A 24,477-nucleotide genomic window follows, 5' to 3' on the forward strand; every position below is an offset into this window, starting at 1 on the left:
AACGACTGGCTGATAAATTCACTAATAGGTAATGGTAATCCTCCCAATTTGGATACACTGAAATCAAATTAAACTCCAATTTTTGTACACATGAGAAATACAAATGTGATGAAAACATTTTTTAGGAATATATATGACACAAAATGAACAATAATTCTAGTCTTCTATTCAATGCTATAAGCCTTATAAAAACATTCCGGATGCACTGCAGATTTATCAGTTACTTTTCCTTCCCCAAAGTACATGACAACAACGATGCAGCTAAGCGATTTTCCACTGTTATCATATTACTCCTGCTTTCCAACTTGTTAGGTAAAATCTTTCCTTGTAAATATTCTATTCCACTTGAAAAACATCTTACCCAATGGGAGTAATAATCCCAAAATTGTGATAAGGAACTTGCACGACACACCAATGGGGCGGCTAATATCATTGCGGCTCAATGAAGTTCCAAAAAGTGTCAGGTAGACAAAAACCATGCTACAAGTGATGAACGTTCTTCGCTATTATATCTGTCTTAACTCTTAACCATCATTGGCAGCATGATTACTCGGGAAGTTGGAACGCAAAAGACACCACTTGCCATCTCACTTCTCCCCTCCTAGAGCTTTGAGATCATTTTCTTTTAGTTCAACATACTTCCCAAGCCTACAGAAAAAAAAAAAATGGCAGACAAAATAATGTTGAGAAGGTAATAGTTTGTAAATGGTTTAACGTGTTTTATTATCAATAAATTAAACTTTAGGTCCTGTGCAAGAATAGAATTAGGTCCCTCATAGTTAGGGATGGGATTTGCAGATCACGGATCTATCCAAAATTTCACAATCCATACGGGATCCAATATAATTTTTCATGTAATCCGAGTACATACCCGATCCACGATATAATCCAAAAGCCAATTTGACCTAATAAAAATGTACTATATGGCCAAAATTGAAAGTGTAATAAAGCATTAAAGCCTATATTTTTTAAGAAACTTATTTGGATGGACCAATAATGGATTTAGTTCGGATTTTTTATGTTGGATTTGAATATGGGTTTTTAAATAATGAATCTGGGGCGGATTTCTTAAAGTTTGGTTTGGATTGGATTTTTTCCTTTGGATTGATTCCATTTAGGATCGGTTTCAGCCTCAATTGCCATCCCTTTTGTTTGAAGAGGCGCAAGATGCATCGAGGCCGCTAAGGGGCCGAGGCCTAGGCCTGTGTTACCCCAACTCTCCGACACGGGTGTTATGTCTGACACGTGTCGAGTGTCGGATACGACTATTTTGTGCAAAATTTTCAATTTTTTGGTCTAAAGTAAAGTGTCAAAGTGTCGTGTCGGTATCGGCACGATAGGTGTCGCACACTCGACACGGCAGTTAAGTGAAGTGTCGGAGTAACATAGGCCGAGGCAACGAGGCGTAAAACGCAAGGCGAATGCCTGCATCTGTGTGGTTAGACTGTGCGGCCATATTTTTGGTAACAAATTTGGATTTTCCCAATAACATTTTGGGCAACAATACCCTTTTAAGAGTTTTCAAATTGGCTAATATGTAAATAAGTAAAAGTTGGCAAAAATGGGGAAAAGAAATGGCGTTATTATAAAATTTATTTATAGAATAAAAAGATATGAAAATTGTGTATTAATGAGCTTAGTTAGGTGAGCCTTTTCTAGAAGGCACACCTAAAATGCACCGAGGCTTTTGGCTAGTGCGTCATACAAGGTGTGCTTTAACGGCGCTCCAAGCACGCTTTTTTAACTAAGGTTTGAAAAGGCGCTAGGCGCTAAGGGGGTGAGACGCCAAGGCGCAAGGGGAAAGCGCGCACCCTTTGGACGCAATGCACTCCATTTTTAGTAACAACTTTGTATTTCCCAAATAAAATTTTGGGCAATAATACCCTTTTTAGGAGTTCTCAAGTTGGCTAACAGGTAAGAAATAAAAGTTAGGAATAATGGGGAAGAAATGGCATCTGTGTTACTCTGACTCCCCGACACGGTGTCGTGTCTGACGCGTCTATTTTGGGTGAATTTTCCTATTTTGTGGTCTAAATTGAAGTGTCGAAGTGTCGTGTCGGACACCAACACGTGTCTGACAAGCGACACGACAGTTAAGTGTCGGAGTAACATAGAATGGCATAACTAAAGATCTAGAAGAAAAAACACTGAAAGTGCGTAGTGTGAGCCTTATCTAAAAGGTGCACCTAAAATGCACCGTGGCGCTTTGGCAAGCTAAGGTGTGCCTTACATGCACTTCCGGCGCGCTTTTTTAAACTGAGGCCAACCCTACTTGGATGACGATGAAATGGAACAATGGGGAAAATGGAAAACACGGGAATGAAATCCAGAGCAAGATTGCTTAAGACCTTATAAATACACCACATCCATACGCAATACGCTCTAATACTTATAGAGCGTCTCTTATTCAACGTGATAGAATACGCTCTAACCCAAAACTGGAGAAAAGGAAAATGTCAAAGGAAAATAAGAGTTCTGGTGGAGTTATGAAAATGCAAAAGGTGAAAGTAAAAAGTCAACGCAAAGAATTGGTAGCCGCTGAATTTCAAATACGAAGAACTTGATGCCATACTTCCGCATTTTAAAAGTCATGGGAGCAAAATTACTATACAGATTTCAAGCTCACTAAAAATATAATTTGTGCCCATAAAAAATAATGCCATGAGTGAGGCACCACCCTGTCACGTGAGAACTCTTGTAGCTAATTAAACAGCAAATCATCACAGCTTCAAAAAGAGAGGATCTTGATGATGGTTAATACAAGGTCTTCCTATAGTTACTATAACTACGAAGATCAGAGAGAGGAGCATGTACTGGAATGGTCAACAACTTCGAAAAGAGAGGATCTTGATGAATAGGTACAATTATTCAGATTTCTTTTAAAGGAAGTGACAAGAGATTAACGCGCCATTTAAAAGCAAAGCATAGATGATTGAACCAAAACATGTTGGCTTGTCAAAAAGGAGAAGTTATACAGAACCTAACATTTCAATATCAGCTACTTGGACATGACTATATTAATGCCACCATTACCATCAAGGTGTACCTTTGTCATAAGATCAATATTTTATGTTATCACTCTCTCCCTCACAAGGCAGCTGTCGTCCTAAGTTGCAAGTTCCAACAAGTCCAGAATCCAAAGTCCAAACCTATTTTTCTAGCTAGTAACTCAAAGAGCAAGTAACAAAATCATACAAACTTGCATCATAAGATGTTCTTCCCTCTACAAATTGGAGGACCATACAAGCTCCAAGGTTTTGTGTGAGCTTGTACGACATCGCTGATGATTTAGAGATGCCATGTTTTTCAAAATCTTGTCACTCCTATCTATTAAAAACCCGGGCAATAAGTTTAAACTAGGATGGTTTGACCACAATCTATGATATGACCATCTTATTAAAGTGTTAAAAAAATTCCTAATCCAGTATTGCAAACAGTTTCAAATTATAGGGGAACGCTGCCCAGTTGAACCCTCGTGCTTGGAGTGCAGCATCTTTGGAGAGGCCAGGGTAATGGTGATGATGAGATGACTAAGTTGATCAAGCTTTTAACCATCCGTTTGATTGTTATAAACATACACGGTGACATACGAAAATTTATAGGTAAAGAAATTTAGGATCTTGAGGCACCCAACTTACACACATGGTGCATAAATCGGCTATTTTTTGTCATATTTGAGAAATTAAGCTGCAGGAACCTCACATGCCGTTACTTTAAGGCACAAAAAATATTTCATTCTCTCAACATGACAACATTGTTTCAAGCTACTAAAGGCTAAAGCAGAAAACAGCGACAGCATCTATCTTAAGATAAATACAAAACAATACTTGGTCACTTTTAGCCACTACTACTAGTTACTGGGCAATATGCAGAAAACAGAAACTTCCATCAAAATTCCTAAAAGAAAACAAGGAAAGCTGCAAACTTAATACTTACCTGAGGTCAGTGGAAAGCCTGAACCCACCAATGCGTGTTCTTTTTAGGGTATGAATCTGGAAAAGGTTAAACAAACAGCATGACATTAGGAAAATTCTAAATCACGGAGTAGTCGAGAAAGATAACCATAACAATATTAAATATATCATTAAAGGGGTTTTCTATTCTGACATGCCCAAAACAAAACAAAAAAAGATTGTTTAGAGAGTACGGATTCTCATTGATACTTATCCACATTATACATGTGTTACTTTTTAAGAGGTGCTGAGAATCATGTTTTCATCGGTCAGTTAAATATTATTGAGAAGATGGTGTGATAGTTGTCAAGTACTTCCAAAATCTAATATGGAGGCATAAAATGAAAAAAATAACTGACAAAAATGTTCTTGGTTTTGATACCACTGATTGGGCTCGTAGCACTACTGAACTTTCCTATATGTATGTTGAACAGGGCCATATCTGAGTGAAAGCAAGTAAAGACAAGTGCAGCTGCCTGATAGAACTGATAGTTACCCTAGTTAGCGAATACTGTCTCACAGGAGACGAAAAACAGCCGCAATCATGCTGTCAGTAATCAGTAGTTAATAATAGCTCAAAAAGAGGAACCAACCTCAAGCCCAGCGTTTTTCACCAGCTCGCGAACCTCATGGTTTCTTCCTTCACTAACCTGTCAATTGCTCCATAAATTAGTTGGTAAAGAATCCCAACCTCACCAAAGCTAGCAACCATTAACCCTTTATTTGGAGGGATACAATTTCCCTTGTTTGGTCAGCAGGGGTGGACAAATGTGTATGGGGGATGAAATTGAGAGATCCATTTTCCCACCTCCAAGAAAAATCATAATTCCTTCAATATATGAAAGATTTTGAGTAAATCATAATCCCTCCAATATATGAAAAATTTGGAGGAAAAACTCTCTTGCTCCATTATAGAGACAAATAGAAATTTCAGCTTCAGGAGAAGCATATGATGATTATGTGGAGAAACAATGCAACTTACAACACTAATAACTATGAGCTACGCCTGCCCTTTACATCTCAACTACCTGAAGACACCATAGAAGTATACAACAAGCCATTCTATTTGTACAACATCATAGCCTTGATCCCAAAATGATTTGGGGTCGGCCGACATGAATCAACCTTTAGAACCGACCGTCACTGAGTGGTCGCACACCACAAAACGGAAAGAGATAGAAAGAAAAGAGTGAAAAGCAAATGAGAAGGAAAACATAATACTAAGGTCAAGCTAAACCTATAGGTATAAAAATTAACAGTTCAGTTTTATGCTACAAAAACTTGGATATAAATAAAATTAATAACAATTATTTTGAAAATAGAAGTAAAATTTAATGTTTGAAAATTTTTAAAAGTAAACAAAGCATTATTATATAAGGAGTTTAAACAAGAGAAAATTGTTGATTACAACCTTTTAAAAATCACTTTTTGAAAATTACAGCTTTATATAATTTTTTTTGCAAATTACATCCAAAATATCACTTTTTTTTCTAAAATTGCGCCAAGTTGAGGATTCTGGCTAATTTTTAAAAAATCTGACCGATATACCCTTGTCTTATTTTAAAGCTTACCCAGATTTTTTTACCCTCAACATCAATCTCTTCTAAAACCCTAAAATCTAATTTCTCAAAAATCAATCCAACATTCTCAAATCAATTAATTAATCAAACAAATTACAACAACAACAACAACAACAAAATCAACATTTGTTGCATCATCAAGAAGCCCAAAATTGAAGAACCCTAATTATTTCCAATTTGGGGAAATTGATTTATAAAGTATAAGAGAGATGATGAAGAACACTAACAATTTTTAAGAGAAAATGGAAATAATAGAATTCAATTATATTGATTAAGATTTGAAGAAGAGGGGCAAATTGAATTAGGTGAGAATGTTGAAAAATGGAGAATTAGGAGAGATGATGGAGTTGTGAAATATGATGAACATAAGAGATGAATTATAAGGGATGAACATAAAGGATATAAAAGATGAAGGTAAGGGCATTTTCGTCAAAAAAGATGAACTCAAGTGACAAAAATTCAAATTTGCATCAATTTTCCACCGGAGTAAATGTTTTGGCTGTAATTTCTCATCGGAAGTGATATCCTGGATGTAACTTACAAAAAAAAATTATATAAGGCTGTAATTTTCAAAAAAGGGTTTTTCAAAGGCTATAATCAACAATTTTCTCTTTAAACAAATAAATACTGAAGAAAAAAAAATCAAATTCCATCATCCACACTTATCATTTCCCTCCACAACGCTCTCTCCGTCACCATACACTATTCAATCACAAGTTATCTCCTATCATTTTGAATCACCTTCATCCAAGTTTTTTTGGGTCTTCCTCTACCCCTTGCAACCTTTTATGTTCCCTAAGTTTTGAGCGTCCTAACTGGTGCATTAATAGGTCTCCGTCTCACATGGCCAAACCATCCTAACCGATTCTCCATCATCTTGTCCTCTATTGGCGACACTCTCTTTGTATAACAAATTATAACAAATTAAATTGATCCCCCAAAATTAACATGCATAGGAATCATAATAATGCAACCAAATTCAAATTTACGAAGATCAATGCATACTGAAATGATACATTGGACTCTGAAATTACTATGAGAAAAGAGCCATATATACATGTCATAGAAGGAAAATTAACAACGTTTACCACAATACGAAGACGGTCTCTGGGTTTATCTGGCTGCCGAGGAAGTAGTTCCACATATTCAGGAGTACAGTGCACACCATCAATTGTTGTTCCCTGGCCAAGGGCCACTAAGTGACGTTTATGGACATCACCAACAACTGTGGCAATATATCTACAGATGCCAACTGAAGTTAATCACAGACTGATCATACGATACAGCACTAAACATGGTGGCAAACTTATGTTATCATTAACTCCAGTTAGACTATCAACAACGTAGACACAGGATACCCACCCCACAATTCTGCAGACAAAAGCAGTTGTTTATACTTCCAAAGTTCATAAATATATAGTACTCCATGTAAGATAGTATACAATCAAAGCATAACTCATGATTTATTAATTAGATTGACAAGAAAGATTGAGATACATAGGCATCTAGCAAGTTACGTAAAAATAGCTAGGAATTTCATATAAGATAGAATTTCGGAACAGCACTTGAAGTAAAATTCGTCATTTCAAATATGAAAAGTGAAAAATAAATTCCAAATCCAAATTTCCTGTTTGGGAAACACAAAAAATTCAAAACTAGAATTTCGATCTAAAACTAAAAAACGTCCGTCATTTTGGAATGCTCATTTTTCCTCTTGGATAGCCAATACCTGTCACACTCTTTCTCCTCCCCCTCCAATTTACTCATAGACAAAATAATATAGGAATTTTCAACTCACACCATGGAAATCTACTTCTACAAATTTGTAAAGTTGAAATGAATAAATAGATCAGCTGTAAACTACAAACCATTAAAATTTGCAGAGCTCTCAAAATTTGATAATAACCTCCCAAAATTTACTTCTGCAACTTTTAGTAATTAAAGAAAATGCATACTTTGATTAATTTCCAAGCCCTACCGACAAACTGAAGATGTAAATTAATTTTTTTTAGAAAACCTACTAGAACAACCCTTCCCAACAATTCCTAGCACAAAACCATGAACGTAGAATAGAACTTCTACGTTGAAGCTATTGGAGGTCGAAGAAAGTTAGTTTATCTTTCCCCTAGGTCGTAGTACAAAACCATGAACAGCCCTTCCCAACAAAGCACATGCAACACAATTTGGCTTGATCTACACCAAGTTTGGTTACTTGATAAAGAAAATTAGAAAGGTAAGATTAATTATGATCATAAACAATGACGCTTGTAGTCTTGTACCAATAAACGCCCAAAACAGAAAGTCAACTCCATTTTTTTAGGTTCTTCCTCGGGTAGGAGAAGAACAGTGCATTAAGTTTATGTTTTACCACAGAAGAGGAAAATCTTTACAAATTGCTTTAACTATCAGAAGTAAAAGGGCACTTACTCCTTTGTTAGATTAGAAGAAGGGTGTGATACTCTTTGGGCAAAGTCACCTGGACAGGAAGAAAAAAAAAAAACATTATTGTCTTCATAACTCTAAATTGTGCTACATAATCCTGAAACTACGAAGTTAGACAGGGAATTGTAAATTTACCATCATTGGTGACAATAATTAACCCCGTTGTTGCAACATCCAGGCGGCCCACAGTAAATAGTCGTGGTTTTAGCTCTCCAGGAAACTTTTTGTCCTGAGGGCATGCCAAGCAATATGATGACAGATTAGAGTATGAAAAGCTTCAGAGTTCAGGGTGTCAAGATAACCAAAAAAAATGTGAGAGAAGTCAAAGTAGCCTATGATGCACGTACCCAACTTTTTAAAAAGTCATCAAATAAACACAGAACAGACTTCGACTCTTTCAGACCAGCTGAGCATATGTACCTGAAATGATGAAAGTATATCAAGCAAAGAATAACAATGTCTTCAAAGTTCTGAATTACAACTTAAAAAAACTCTTGCAGTAACAAAGATTGAAAGGAAAAAAAATTCAATAGCTCTTTGTAAACATTGTTGGATTTGAAAATATACCCTTTTGGCTTGTTCAGAGCAAGATAGACCTTCGGTGGCAATCTTTTAGGTAAGCGGTTTCCATTGACATAGATAACATCTTTACCTGGATCAACTCTTGTCTGCACATCATCCATAGTAAATAGCTATTCAGTGCCACATAGACAAAGGTTAATGATAGTGTCATAAAGAGTCGAGTCAAGTGAGTGTTCTTAGCACCACTCATGTGTTTAATAAGGGTCTTTAAGTATGTTTATGATAATAAGTGATTCTCTATTGTCGGGGCTATGATCGTAGTGTATTTGGACTTGCTCGGGATTGACAAAGTGAACAAGATCATGTCCAAGTTATGTCACAAGTCAAGGGAGGGCAAGAAAGACCTTTGAAGCAACAAGACAAGCATTAAGGTGGATTTTGGAAAGAAGCGACCAGGCATTTTGGCAGACTGCCATTTGCCACAGCAGTCTGCCACGGCAGTCTGCCATTAAGCCGGCGGTCTGCCGGTGTGCTGGACTCAAATTTGTTGCTCTGCTTTTTGGCGTAAATCAAGGCCCATTCCGTGCTTACCCTAGGATTTCGTGTAGCACTATATATACCCCAAATATTTGAGAACAAAAGGGATTATGCTTTGCTTTGAATCTGATAATAATTAGACCTTAATCATTTCCATTTTCATTGTAATCTTTCCACAAAACTTGGGTTGTAAGACAATTATGGAAGGCTAATCTTCCATTACTTGGTGTAATTTCATTCAAAGTTTTCAACTTTGGTATTGTAAGACTCTCTAATCTCTCTTAATTTATCTAATATCCTTTCCTTGTGCTTAATTCCTTATGTTGAATGATGTTTATGTTTGGGTTGGCCATCCATGCTTATTGTTGTTCAACTATTGCAAATTCTAGAGAAATGGCTTAATCTATCTAGAATTATTTGGAGCAAACTTATTGTATGTTGATTTGGTTTAAAGGATTCATATAATAAGTAGGAAAGTTTATATCTTTTTCTCATTTGTATGGTTTAATCTTATAAGGGATTGATCCTAGCTTCATCTTTTGGTTAAAATCTTAATGCTCATGCTTAGTCTCTTTTCATGGTTTAATGACTTGTTGTCTAAGTTTGAAGGGTATACGTAGATGGTTTAATTTACATGTATCAACATCTTGAGATGGTAGTATTGGGTAGATAATTTTGAGAGAGTAAAAAGAGTCAAACTTTACTAATTGTTGGTTACTAAGAGGAAGTTACACCAAGTTCTCTTTAATATTGAATTTTCTTGCACACTAAGTGTTTGTTAGAGTGTCTTGTTAGAAAAGATTACAACTTTCTTTTATACTCATGTTACCAATCAACTCAAACCCCCTTTTTGGTCTATGTTCACCTATTGTTTGTCATTGTTAATAACCATTGTGTGTTTATAAAGTTGATTAGCGAGTCTTAATTAGTAGTAGAGTCTTAACTAAGTATTCAATAGTTTACAATTCAAGTCTTTAGTTTAAAAGTCCTTCTCTTGGGATCGACCCCTTACTTGCACTATATTGCTTTATCAATTAGAGTAATCTAGAGTATAGTTTGGCTTATAAACTATTAATTTGGTAGTTAATTCTAGTATTACGACACCTAGTAATTCAACTTATCAAATTCACCTAGTAATTCACCTAATAATATTCTTGGCTATTCACCAACCCTTGGTATCAACGACCTCCAAGGGGAGGACAAGTTGAAGAGGAAGACTTCGAACTCCTCTCGGTTGATCCAATAGAAGTAGAATATCTACAAATGGCTAATGATACAAGAACCATCCGGGATACTCAACCTCTATGCATTGCCTACCCACCCATGGGAGCCAATGCAAATTTCGAGTTGAAGGGCTACTTTATCCACAATCTACCGAAGTTTCATGGGCATGCGGGAGATGACCCCAACCGTCATCTCTCCGAATTCCATATAATGTGTGAAGGTGCTATACCAAATGGTGTCACAGAAGACCAATTTAAGTTGCGAGCTTTTCCATTCTCTTTACTAGATTCGGCAAAGGATTGGCTATTCTACCTTCCACCGGGTACAATTCGTACTTGGAAGGACATGAAAGCGGCATTTCTTGAAAATACTACCCTGATTCAAGACATAACCATTCCAAGAAAGCCATCACTTCTCCGGAACAAGATCCAAGTGAAAGCTTGTATGAGTATTGGGAAAGGTTCAAGAAGTTGGTTGCTCAATTTCCCTACCATGGACTAAGTGGTGATGATCTTTTGATTAACTTTTGTGATGGTCTTACTCAACAATACCAAATAATGGTGAATGCCGCTACGGGTGGTGGGGTTGACAATTACTCTCTGGCGGAGGCAAATGAAATCATAGAGAGGTTAGCCGCAAGCACAAGAAACTATGGGAGAGGTCGAGGGTCTAAAACTCTCCACTCAATTGAAACACCCTCCACTTCCAACCAAAAACTTGAGAAGACCGTGGATGATCTCACCAAAATGGTGGCTCAATTGGTGGGAAACAATCAAGGTGGAGGACAAGGATCCAATGTAGAGTGCAATTATTGTCAAGGTCCACACCCGATAGAGTCTTGTCCCATCATGGAAGAACAAGGGATAAGCAAGGAGAATGTGAGTGTCATGATGCATGGTAACTATAATTCTAGAAATCCCACCGGGGGAGGATACTACAAATATGATCCAAATAGGAGGGGATACTTCAAAGAGTTTCCAAAATGGGCAATTCAACCATTTGAGGAACCAAAATTCACAAGGTCCCAACCCAAATTACCAAAGAAACCAAAATTTTCAACAAGGAAAAGAAAGTTCTTTCCAATTTGGAAATCAAGGTAACCAAGGTTACCAAGGCAACCACAAGAATTTTCAAGGAGGGGGTTCCTCCTCTCAAGGAGATGACGATTTATCCACCAAGGAGATTTTTAAGATGCTTATGAAAGGGCAAGCCGAGACAACCAATAGGTTTGACAAAGTGAAAAACCTTGAGATCCAACTTGGCCAAATTGCACAAGAGATTGCCAAGAACAATCAAAAGAACTCCAATTCAATTCCATCTACAACATTTCCTCCAAAGGAAAATGCAAGTGCAGTGACATTGAGGAAGGGGAGAACTCTAGAATCTCCCCCAAAGAAGAAGAGAAAGGCAAAGTCAAATGAGAGGGTCATTAACATTGAAGAACAAGTAGAAGAAGAGCTTGTGATTGAGAAAGAAAAAGGGTCATCATCAAAAGCTAGTGGAGATGAATTGAAGAGTCCATTGAGAATGGACAAAGAAGACAAAGACAACAACACCAATGATCATATTGAGGAGATCATAAGAGAACATGTTGTGGAGGTACCTTTTCCTTATACTCTCACACATTCTAAGAGGTTTAAAAGAGATGAGGATCTCTATGAAACCTTTAGAAAGTGTGAAGTGAACATTCCCTTACTAAATCTGTTAAAAGGTGTTCCAAGGTATGCAAAGTTCCTTAAGGAACTTTGTACACCTAGGAGAAACTCAAAAAAGGGAACCCAAAGAGTGAAGGTGAGTGAACATGTCTCCGCCATTTTCAAAAAGTCACTTCCTAAGAAGTGTGGCGATCCGGGGATGTTCACTATACCTTGCTCTATTGGGAAGAAAGATTTCACCCATGCCATGTTAGACCTAGGAGCGTCAATTAATGTAATGCCCTATAATCTTTATGAGACTTTAGGACTCCCACCCTTGTTGAAAACCGATGTAGTGATCCAACTTGCGGATCGCTCAAACATATACCCAAAGGGAATGGTGGAGGACGTGTTGGTAGAGGTAGACCACTTGACTTTCCCGGCCGACTACTTCTATGTTCTTGACATGGAAGTCGACTCGAGGGCCACTCCAATCCTTTTGGGGAGGCCTTTCATGAAAACCTCTAAAACTAAGATTGACGTATCTAATCGAACCTAACTATAGAGTTTGACGGGAAAAAGCTCGCATACAACATCTACGATGCTTGATATGTTCATTTTATATATACTTTTACCCCTCATTTTAGCTCGGTTTCTATTGTTTGTCATACTTTAATTAGTATACTTTTGAGCTAATCTTGTGTTCTAGGTGTATTGTTGTGTTTGCTATGTTTTTGTAGGAATCTAAGCATTTAGAGGTTTTTTCCTATCATTTTGTACACCAAGTCTACTTAGCTAAACAAGACCAAGTGTTGGACTAAGCATGGAGTATTGGAGTGGATTTTGCATGAAGAAATTGGTGGAGCAACATGTTTAATTCAAATGTTGTCAAAAGCAAAGTCAAGCCCGATATAAAAGTCCAATTTGAAGGTGAAGGCATTGGATGCTAAGGAAGCTTTGGATGCTAGGAATGTGAAGCATTAACCGGGTGATTAATCGCATCATTAACCACGAACATTGGATGCCATTTGCAATTAAGAAGAGAATTAAGGGAATTAACCCGGATTACCACGACCCCGATCGGGGTTGGCGGCCCCGATCGGGGTTGACTGCTCTTTGGATTTTTTCGTTTCTTCTTCCTCTCCTATAAATAGGAGAGGTATTCCAAGGCTTTAGGCATCTCTTCTTCACGTCTCATTTTACTCTTCATAGCCTTAAACAAATATAATTTTCTCCATAGTTTTCATATTAGTTTACAATTTTATTAAGCTTGTAGTTGTTAAACATTTGGTTCCAAGTTAATTCAAGCATTTGTTTCTCTTTGCAATTCAAGTTCTACTTCTATTTCGGTAATTCTTACCCTTGCTTATTTAGTTTATGTTTTTCCATTCACGTTTTCATATCTACTCCCTCCCAGTCGTTATAATGTTCCCTCTTTCCTGAAACGGATTATTCAGGTAATGTTCTCCTTTCCTTTTTTAGTAACTTTTTCATCTATACAATTACCATTCTATCCTTATTTCTTTCTTATTTTTACAATTTATACCTACACTTTATTTCCTAACCCAAACACTAACCCACCTTATTAACCCAACCAATTAACACTAATACTAACCCATTAACTAATCCGGCCCATTTATCCCTAACCCTAATTGTACCCGCCATATTTGAGCCCCTAATCACATAAACCCTAATCTCACCCTCTCTCTCTCTTCCGCCACTCTCTTTTCCCTTTCTCTATCTACTTCTCTGTCAATCTCCATTAAAATCCTTCGTTTCTCATCTTTTATCCTCCCTTCTGATCTACAATTAAAATCATCTCTCAATAATTCAATATGTCAATGGATTTTTATCTAAATCGCCATAAATTTGATTTTTTTTTCAACTGCGCTCCAAGGTATGTTGATGATGATTTTGATGACGGTCCTTGTTTGTTCAACAACTCCGTTGATGTTGTTGAGATTGATGATGAGAAAGCTAGGGAAGTGATGGCGGAGTTTATGAGAGTTGATGTTGAGAGAAGGATGAAGATTTTGAGGGAAAGGCGTGAAAGCCCCAAGTACCGTCGTTTCATTTTGACTGAGATGGCAAAAATTGATCTTATGTTTGCCATTGAAAGTGAAGATGACGAGGGTGTGAAGGGAGATGAAGTCATGTATGAGGATTTTGTTGATGTTGGTGGTTACAGTCAGCCCATTTTCGACTCTTGTGATGTTGTTCCTGACACCTATGGGGAACTTGATACGTTTGTCCCTGATTCTCAGTATTCGAGTATGTTTCTGCCTGATTTGGAAGGCAAATACGATGGGAGGTCTAATTTTATCACTCATTCTTCTCCTGATTTATTGTTTTTATCTTTTAAATTAGGTTTAATGGACTAATGATGTTAATAAACTGTTATGGATTAGAATTACTCTTTTTCGATGCTCAATGATAATTTGAGAGCTAAATGATGACAATCCATGCATTACGCCACCATAAGAAATTGTGATGCAGGCTATGCATGGATTGTGATCTGTGGTTATCTTAACTTGAAACTCAATGATGTTGAAGTTTTACTGCCATAGCACATTTGCCATTTAACTACTTCAGTTTACATCAGCTGCCCAAAAGGATTTAAAAACTTGTGCGAAGTTCAAAAGGGTACATAAATTGCATGTCTGCATACATATGTTTTTCTGCTCTACATGCTTGTACTCTGATTGCATTGATTTGTTGTCTTCAAAAAGTTGAATTGCACGATTCGATTTATCATTCCTTCTCGTTTACTCTGAATGCATTCATCGCCTATCTTCAAAAAGTGAGTATTTTGTCCTTGATCTATCATTCTTGGTTCGCACTAATGACACCTTCATTTACTGATAATGTTACCAACAACTTGATTTGGCATGTTGGGTCATTACTGCAACCTGCATGCTCTGTTAGTTCCAAATCATTTTCTGCACTATTAATTTCATCTACCAGTTCACTAATACTATTTGCATGACCAAGATTTGTTACATATGTTATGCAATTTTTCACCAGTTCTGTGTTAGCAGTTAGATATTCAGGTAATAAACCATTACCTTGTGCTGCTAGTTTTGATTTGTGCATATGAGGTATAGGATAGTCAATCCCACCTTTGAGTTGCATAATCTCTGTCATAAATGCCTGCAAAGTAATGAACACATAGTTAAGTTTAATTGCTTCCAACTGTTCATAAGCTTGCATAACATTGTCAACAAGTTGCTGGAGTGTGTTTGCTTTTTCCTTTTGCTAAAGTGCCTGAATGGCTCTGAAAAACCCCAAATCAAGAACATTTAAATCTGGAGAATTTGGAGGCTCACAAGTTAGTTGAATGTTCCACCCATCTTCATTAGCATGCCTTCTAAAATCTTCATCCATGTTAGTTATATGGGGTCTTGCATTATCTTGCTATATCAGAACATTCTTACTAGTATTATCCTGCCATTTAGCCTTAATAGCAGGCAGCACATTAGAAATCAACATTTCTTTTGTTACTTTCTTAGTTATTGACTCTATATTCTTTGTTTCTAATGTGCCTGCAGTTCTGTATTTCCTCTTAGCTGGTACCTCCATTACAAATGGCCATATACCAATTTTGCCATCACAAATTACTTCTTTATTTTCACCATATTTAGGTCTTGATACCGCACACATAAACATAACCTTAGTTATGAATCTTTTTTATTGGGTACATCTAAAAGGTCTCCTTTCTTTTTTTCCTACATAAAACCTTTGACTTGGTTTTGTAATAAAAAACCATTTTTCATCTATGTGAATCACATTACTTTGATCCTTGAAAATAAACCGTTTTGTGTGTTTATCATAATGAAGGTGTGAAAGACAATAAATTAATCGTTCAAGTTTGTTCTTATCTGATAAAAGAGGCTTGATTGCATTTGTATGTGAATCTATCTATGAGATCTGCCTTGACCCATCTGCTGACTGTTTATTGACTAACATCCATCCCTTTACTTACTCCTTCCTGAGTTGTCCTCTTTAGTAACTCAATGCTCTCTAGTTTTGTAGTGTCAAACACCTTTCTTTTTGGCATTTGTCTTCCTTTGAGCTTGCTATTGACACTGATCCCATGACCTGCTGCATGTTGCATCTTAGCCTGTTTCCAAAGTTTGGTAACTGTTTTTCTACATACGCCAAACTGTGCTGCAACTTCGTTCATTGCCCCATGTTTTAGTTTTCCATCATTGGTTTTTTCTAGTAAAAGATGACAGATTCTTTCTCTTTCCAAGTTATCTAGATTTGGTTTTTTCATTTTTTGCAGACTTTATTGAGAATTTAGTGAGAATTTTTTTTGTTTCAATTATGTGATGGTTAGAAAGGATTGTTTTGGCTCTACACAAATAAATGAGGCAAAATGATCTCAGCCTCTCCAATTATATACCCATGAACTTTGCACACTGTTTTAAAATAAATTTGGGCGCAAAACTGAAATGTTTGTGATATTTGGCTCCTAATTTGAATTTGGTGCCAAATTTTCATATGTGAGGCAACTTGCTTTGATGGATTAAGACTTTGACACTTTGGTTTTTGGTTCAAGGACAACCTAATTGGCTGCCAAGATAGGAGAAATCCATATGCGATTCATCAAGTCCCTCGATCACCTACTTCTCGTCTTTTTTTTTTTTTTTAAAAAAAACAATTTCTGTAATTTGTTTAGTAATCAGGTACTAATCTTGTGTAATTTGATTTTATTAATATTGTACGTAGTATTATTGGTAAACGGAGGCATGTCTCCGTATGTAATGGTTGTTAAACAACCAAGTTTTGTACTATAATTAGCTATAATCAGCTGTTAGTCTTAATATAGATAAGACGGTTTAGCAATTTAATTAAGCATGTGCAGTTTTGTGTTAACCTTTTGGAGGGAACAATTGCCAAAGATCATTACATTATTTAACTACTAACTATTCTTCTCTCTCTCCTACCAACAAACCCCACCTTTGTCCTTTATTCTTTTATATTCACTTTTCTTAAGTATCGTGCCATTATCAAAGGGGAACATTATGACGACTGGGAGGGAGTATATCGCTAGCCTTTCGTTTCTACCACTTAGTTTAATATCACATTACATGTTAAATCATTTAGTTTATATAAATCATACAATCATGTTTATCATTTCTCTTAGCTTAATTTACAATTTACATCTTAATATGAGTAACTAAATCTCTTAGTCTAAGGGCTAGGGGAGCCATGCATAAATCAAATATATAACATGAGAAAATAGGTTAATAATAATATTGTTCATATTGCTTCTATCAGATGTTTGCACCATAATGTTTAATCTTTGTTTAAGGCCTTATTCATAGATTAAGTGTGTTCATTCATTCTAAAAGTAGAGAGGCATGGAATCGAATTAGACAAAGCATGTGTAGTAGGACGACCTAGTCATGGACGAGAGTTTCTCTAGGTCCCGATCTATGGTTGATGCTAATGCCGCAAGGTGGGTATCTTTAAGCCTAAGCAATTGACAATGTTATTAGTACCGAATTTATCATAATCATATGTATACCCTTGCATGTGTGACCCGAACCCCTTAGACTCCCTTTTATTATATAATCTCATTACAACCTTTGTTAATCATTAATCAACCAAACCAAACTAAAAACGAAATCGACCTTGATAAAAATCTACCCATAGCAATTCACGACGCAATTCCCGTTTCCTTGTGTTCGACCTCTATTACTACATTTATTTGTGTTTAGGGAATTTATCTTTGCATAGGTACGCGACAAGCCTATCAATGCTATGAAACATCCCGACGACGCACATTCACACTATTTCTTAAATATAATTGAACCTATTGTCCATCAACTGTATAATTTGTGTCAAAGGGACCCTCTTGAGGTGACCTTAACTAACAATGTGGAGCAAGAAGGGTTGCGTGTTGTGTTGCCAAATGATGTCCAAGATTATGTCAACAAGTTGGAGGAAGAAATCATCCTTGAAGATGACCAAATGGGAAATGATGAAGTCGAAATCAGGGATTATTTGTTTTGTTTGAAGACAAATCCTAACTACTCCAAGTTCATTCCTCTTGATGCCTCGCTTGAAAGACCACTCCCTTCTATAATAAAACCCCCAAAATGCGACCTTTAAACCCTCCAACTCATCTTAAATACATTTTTCTTAGAGAAAATGACACACTACCTTTAATCATCTTCAACAAACTCCAAATTGACCAAGAGGAAAGATTGGTGAGCATGCTCAAGCAACACAAGGGAGCATTTGGGTGGAGCATAGCCGATATCAAGGAGATAAGTCCAAGTACTTGCATGCACAAGATTCGGTTGGAGAAAGAGGCTAAGCCCGTGAGAAAACCTCAAAGAACACTCAATCCTCCCATGATGGAGGTGGTGAAAGAGGAAGTCATCAAGCTCCTTCAAATGGGAATCATCTACCCCATTAGTGACCCCCAATGGGTAAGTCCTACTCAAGTTGTGCCAAAGAAAGGAGGGGTGACGGTAGTCAAAAACACCCAAGGGGCATTGATCCTCACCCGAATGGAGAGTATGTATTGATTATCGCCGCCTAAACCAAGTCACTTTGAAGGACTATTTCCCCTACCCTTTCTAGATCAAATGCTAGAGAGGTTAGATGGAAAAGAGTACTATATATTACTTTTTGGACGGGTATTCGTATTTTCAAATCCCCATTCACCCGGAAGACCAATCCAAAACAACTTTTACTTGTCCATTTGGTACTTATGCTTACCGCCGCATACCCTTTGGATTGTGCAATACTCCCGGCACTTTCCAACGTTGCATGATGAGCATCTTTTCGGACTATGTGGAGCGTATTTTGGAAGTCTTCATGGATGACTTCACCATCCATGGAGACTCCTTTCAGTCGTGTCTAGACCACCTCGCTATGGTCCTAACACGGTGTATAGACTCTCACTTCATACTAAATTCTGAAAAGTGTCACTTAATGGTGAGTAGTGGCATCGTGTTAGGGCATATAGTGTCGAAAAGAGGGATTGAGGTGGATACGGCAAAGATGGATGTGATTAAGACCTTGTCGTATCCATCTAATACTCGAGACGTGAGACGTGAGGTCATTCTTGGGACACGCGGGTTTTTATCAAAGATTTATTAAGGATTTCTCCAAAATCGCTAACCCCTTGTGTAAACTTTTGCACAAGGATGTGGAGTTTGTGTTTAATAATGATTGTAGGGAAGCATTTGACTTGTTGAAGGAGAGACTTATATCGGCCACAGTCATCCAAGCACCCAAATGAGATCGGCCATTTGAGATAATGACGGATGCAAGTGATTATGCTATTGGAGCCGTGTTGGGACAAAAAGAAGACAAAGCTTCATATGTTATCCAATATGCATCCTCTCTTCTCACTAAGCTCAAAAGAATTACACCACTACCGAGAAGGAGTTCTTAGCGGTGGTGTACGCCTTTGAGAAATTTCGTTCCTACTTATTGGGGGTTAAGGTCATCATCTATACCGACCACAAAGCCATCACCCAACTTGTGGGAAAGAAAGACACTAAGCCAAGACTTATGCGATGGGTCCTCCTTTTGAGTGAGTTCGATGTTGAGATAAGAGAAAAGAAGGGACTAGCCAATGTGGTAGCCGACCATCTTAGCCGGTTAAATCTTGAGAAAAAGCAACTAGAGAGGATGGGTGAAGTGGATGAGAGTTTCCCACATGAATCATTATATGCCTTGAGAGCAATGGAACCTTAGTATGCCAATTTGGCAAACTACTTGGTGACTAAGAAGTTCCCTACTTTGTCATCAAGTGAACACAACAAGATCAAGGCTGATTCTCGGTTTTATATTTGGGATGATCCTTACTTATGGAAGATATGCAAAGACCAAGTCATTCGCCGTTGTGTACCGGATATGGAGATACCATCCATTCTCAAGCATTGCCACGAATATGCTTGTGGAGGTCACGTCAGGCCCCAAAGAACGGCACGGAAAATTCTAGAGTGCGGTTTCTATTGGCCCAACATATTCAAGATGCTCACATCTTCGTAAAAACTTGTGATAGATGCTAACGGTTTGGCAACATCTCACGACGGAATGAAATGCCCCAACAATGGAGGTTTTCGATGTGTGGGGAATCGATTTCATGGGACCATTCCCTAATTCCTATGGGTATCTTTACATCCTCTTGGCGGTAGATTATGTTTCCAAATGGGTGGAGGCCATTCCCAAAAAAAGTGATGATGCGAAGACGGTGAGTGCATTTGTCAAAAGCAACATATTTTCAAGATTCGGATTTCCCAAGGCCATTGTTAGTTAGTGATAGGGGAACACATTTTTGCAACAAAGTAATAGCAACATTGCTTCAAAAATATGGTGTCCTCCATAAGGTTTCTACCGCCTATCACCCCCAAACAAACGGCCAAGCGGAAGTTTCCAATCGAGAGATTAAGCGCATCTTGGAAAGAACGGTCAATCCCGACCGAAAAGATTGGAGCAAGAGGCTTGAAGATGCCTTATTCAATTGGTTTTAAAATTGGAATCTATATGTTCAACTATTACGGTTATATTGGCTTGTCATCAGACTCATCACACTGTGCTAGTTATGTGAAGGTGTTGAGGTTAAGGGGAAGGAGCAATGTCAAGTAAGCCTTAAGCAAGGGTATATCATCCACATTTAACAGGTACTTGGGAGCATTGCATTCTGAATTTTAACAGTACATTCCTGTAATAATTGAGTTGAGTAATGAGTACATTGGTTTATGTGATGCTCGTACTTTTTGATTTTTCAGTGACATTAAGAAGGTATTTGCTAACTGTGGATCCTCTTTCTTGATTGTTATTGTTCTCTCAATCATTAGATCTGCTTAATGTTGGTGAATATACCTTCATTACTGTCTATGTTTATTGTTTTCTTTTCCTACTTGTTTACTGATGGATTTAAAAAGAGTGTTCTGATTATTTATCATCATGTGATCTAGGGATATAATTCGACTTTTGGGACAACAACTGGTTTTAAATATTCTCACAGAAGAGGTTGTTATTGAAACAACATAAAATCTGCATTGTCTAGGTAAAATTGTCTACCTCTTCTCGTATTATGAACTTGTATAGTTTAGCTAGTTAGCAATAGATTAATGGCTCATCATAAAAGGAATGCATGCACTTGAACATTTTACTACTCACCAAAACTTCCATGATTCTCATTTGATTCAGATTGTAGCTCCTCACTCCTGCTTGTCAAATATTGTTGTTTGTACCATTTAGAAAACAGGAAACGTAAAACTAATTTCATAATTTGTACTCTGAACAGTTCTGGACATTATTCGATGGATTTGTATGAGCTTGCTCAAGGTACGCTACGTCTCTACCTATGAGGCTCTACTTCATTACATATATCATATTTTGTCATTTTTATATGTTATATATGTACCAGCCTTTTTTGAAGGAGATAATGTTGTGCTTCACAGACTCTAGTAACTTTAATGGTGTAGGACTACCACTTCAAGATCTTGACAAACCTATATAGCATCCCATTACAAAACAACAAATGTTTCCGGTTCTTTTTGAAGAGATTTTTGGTAAGCGAAAGAGAGGTGCTGATATTTGGAAGGAGTACCATTTGTTTAGAGATGTAGGAGGTAATTTGTTTGCTATTTGTTCACATTGTCGAAATGTTACATATAAGGCTGAGGCTAAGTATGGTACTTCAAATGCTAAGCGGCATATAGATGGTTGTGAGCAATTTAAAATGAAGGATGATCTTCGAGCTACTAATGGTCGATGTGTTGCGGATTGACAGTGATTTTGTTGGCAAATGATCTTTTTTTTTGTCAAGCTCATCTTGTACTAGTTATTACTTATTAGTAAGCCGTAAATGATATGTAAAGCCGAGTTTAAACTTATGTAACGGCTTGAAGGTTTAATGTTGAAAACTAATATATTATGATTCTTTTATTCAAGTGTGTAATATTATTCTATGGTGTTTGTCAAGCTCATCTTGTACTAATATTTGACACTCATTCAATAAATCTTCATGGAGAACTATATTTGTTATACAAAAAGGAGCAAACATCATTTCCCTAAAGAATTTTACTAAAGAATTTTACTGTATTTAGTGTATAAGAGCCAACAATCCAACGCCTTATTACTTACGAGTATAGCATATAATGTAAAGTTGCGAAGTTATGACAAATTATTGACAATGCCTTTTTTTTTCTCTTGGAGTCGCACTGACCTTGTTAATTATAACATACAAGTATATAACATAAAGTTGTTTAATTAAGAGAAAACATAATAATTCACTTATTTGATTAGTCATTTTGGAGTTTGCAAATTTAGAATTTTTTTAATTAAATCTGATTACATTTTTTTTATCAAATTGGGCCAGGTTTAGAATGGGTCAAGTCGGGTCGAGTTAGGTCGGGTTGTAAATCGGGTTACGGGTCGGGTCGAGTCGGGTCATGTCGGGTTATGGGATGAATCGGGTTACAGGTCGGGTCGAGTCGGGTCACAGTTCGGTTCGGTTCATACAATTTCGGGTTGTATCGGGTTTCAGTTTAACCTTGGGTCGGGTCGAGTCGGTTTTGGTTAACCCAACGTTCGGGTTCTATCAGGTCGGGTTTCGGGCGGTTCGGGTCGGGTTTCTCGGGTCGGGTCAGCTTTTGCCAGCTCTACTTATGGACTTATAGAAGGTTTATAAGACCCCAATCGATATGTCACCATATAGGCTAATTTATGGGAAGGGATGCCACCTCCCCGTAAAAGTTGAACACAAAGCCTATTGGGCGATAAAAGCTTTCAATCAAAATATCGATGAGGCGGGATTGCACCGAAAACTTCAAATTCAAGAATTGGAAGAGCTTAGGCAAAACGCCTATGACAATCCTAGCATCTACAAGGAAAAAGTCCGGTCTTGGCATGACAAGATGGTCACAAGAAGAGTTTTTGAAGAAGGTCAAGAGGTGATGGTCTTCCAAAGCCGTTTCAAGAATTTTCCGGGCAAGTTAAGGTCAAGATGGTATGGGCCTTACAAAGTTAGGAAAGTTTTTCCTCATGGAGCGGTGGAGGTGGAAAACCTAACATCGGGGAAGGTAATCAAGGTTAATGGTCAAAGATTAAAGCACTACTTTAAGGGAGTTGAGTTGCATGGTGAAGAGGATCTTCTTGTAGAGGATCCGATTTACAAAGATTAACCTTCTCAAACAATGACTAAGTCGAGCCATCGACTATAAACAAGGTACCCTTGTACATACTCGATCCCTTAGTGTAAATTTATTGCATTTTCAACTAGTTTTAAATACTCGTCATTCATTGCATTTCAAAGGAATAAATTACTTTGCATTAAATTTTATGAAGTTACTAATCATTTTTGTGAAGTTTAGATACGATTTTTGAGCTACCTCGGGAAGCGAGACACTTGATGGAGTGACGGAAATAGGGTAGGAAATTGGGTGAGAGCGTGTCTAATGAAGAACCAAAGACGGTCACGGAAGGGGTGAAGCTTTGTAAGCTAAAAATTGGTGTAATACCAAAAATTTAGCTAGCGGAAAAAAATGACCAGGAGGCATTTTGGCGGACTACCAAATTCCTCGGCAGTCTGCCAACTCCTCAGTCTGACAGCTTAAACAGTGAAATTTTTCGTTCTCAAAACACGAGAAAACACCCCATTTGTCATAATTCCAGATTTTCGAGCAAGAACAACACCCCCATATCCCTTCACTCATCCTATTTCCCACCCAAATCACTCAAATTTCCTCCCAACATTCATCAAATCTTCAATCCTTCACACTTTTGGCATCAAAAACTTCAATCACAACACAAAATAACATTGATTTCACCAAAAATCAGAAATTTGCCCCAATTTTTGAAGAACCCTAACTTTCAAGACCTACAAATTCTCAGACGGGTTTTTGAGCAACTAGGAGCAATAAGGAGCATTACTTTGTGGAATTCGGGGAGGTACAAACATGTCAAGCTTGAACCCATTCCGAAGGCCCTCTAAGAAAAGGATTGTAGAGGAGACCGAACATGTGAAGGAACCAATTTTTACCGGGGAGGAAGGGTTAGATGCCGCCCAAGCCAAAATCTTTCAAAAACTCGGCATAACCCAAAAACAACCAATCAAAACCACCCGCTTCCTTTCCCCAACACCCTAAATGCTCTTGGTATGGGTACACTGACTCGAAGTATGCTTGCTAAAGTGGGTCTAGAAGCATACTTTGACGATGGTTTATGGGATTACACTTACACATCCTACACCCGAGAGTTCCTTTCCACCTTGACGGAGTGTAATGTGGCGGAGGGGAGGGAGAAAAAAATCCAGTTTAGAGTGAATGGGAAGTGACACACCCTTACCCATACACAAGTGAGGGAGGTTTTAAGCATTTCAAAAGCCTCATCCCCGATTCTAATGCTCGGCCATAGGAGCGATGTGGCTTGGACCGAGATTGTGGGAACCACCAATGCTAAGCATGACAACATGATCTCCTATGTGACAAACCCCGTGGTGCAACTCCTCACCCGCTTCATCACCACCATCTTCTATGCCATAGGAGAGCCCACTAAGGTCAACTCAAAAATCCGCACCACCATGTGGACAATGCTCCCAGAAGGGGT

The 24,477-nt window shown here is 37.6% G+C and overlaps 1 protein-coding gene across 1 annotated transcript in view; it reads right to left on the minus strand.

The window, feature by feature from the left end:
* The window catches only part of LOC141623378 (putative ribosomal large subunit pseudouridine synthase SVR1, chloroplastic), a 31,920-nt gene continuing 7,443 nt past the window's right edge, over positions 1–24,477 (minus strand). The window contains exons 3-10 of the mRNA XM_074439491.1: positions 8,543–8,643; positions 8,323–8,395; positions 8,111–8,204; positions 7,961–8,009; positions 6,622–6,772; positions 4,547–4,603; positions 3,937–3,992; positions 1–648 (exon numbers count right to left, since the gene is read on the minus strand). Coding sequence (XP_074295592.1) covers positions 588–648; positions 3,937–3,992; positions 4,547–4,603; positions 6,622–6,772; positions 7,961–8,009; positions 8,111–8,204; positions 8,323–8,395; positions 8,543–8,643 — 642 coding nt within the window. The 3' untranslated portion in view covers positions 1–587. The remainder of the gene's footprint in view (positions 649–3,936; positions 3,993–4,546; positions 4,604–6,621; positions 6,773–7,960; positions 8,010–8,110; positions 8,205–8,322; positions 8,396–8,542; positions 8,644–24,477) is intronic.

Source organism: Silene latifolia, chromosome X (genome assembly GCF_048544455.1).
Source record: "Silene latifolia isolate original U9 population chromosome X, ASM4854445v1, whole genome shotgun sequence".
Taxonomy (NCBI): Eukaryota; Viridiplantae; Streptophyta; class Magnoliopsida; order Caryophyllales; family Caryophyllaceae; genus Silene; species Silene latifolia.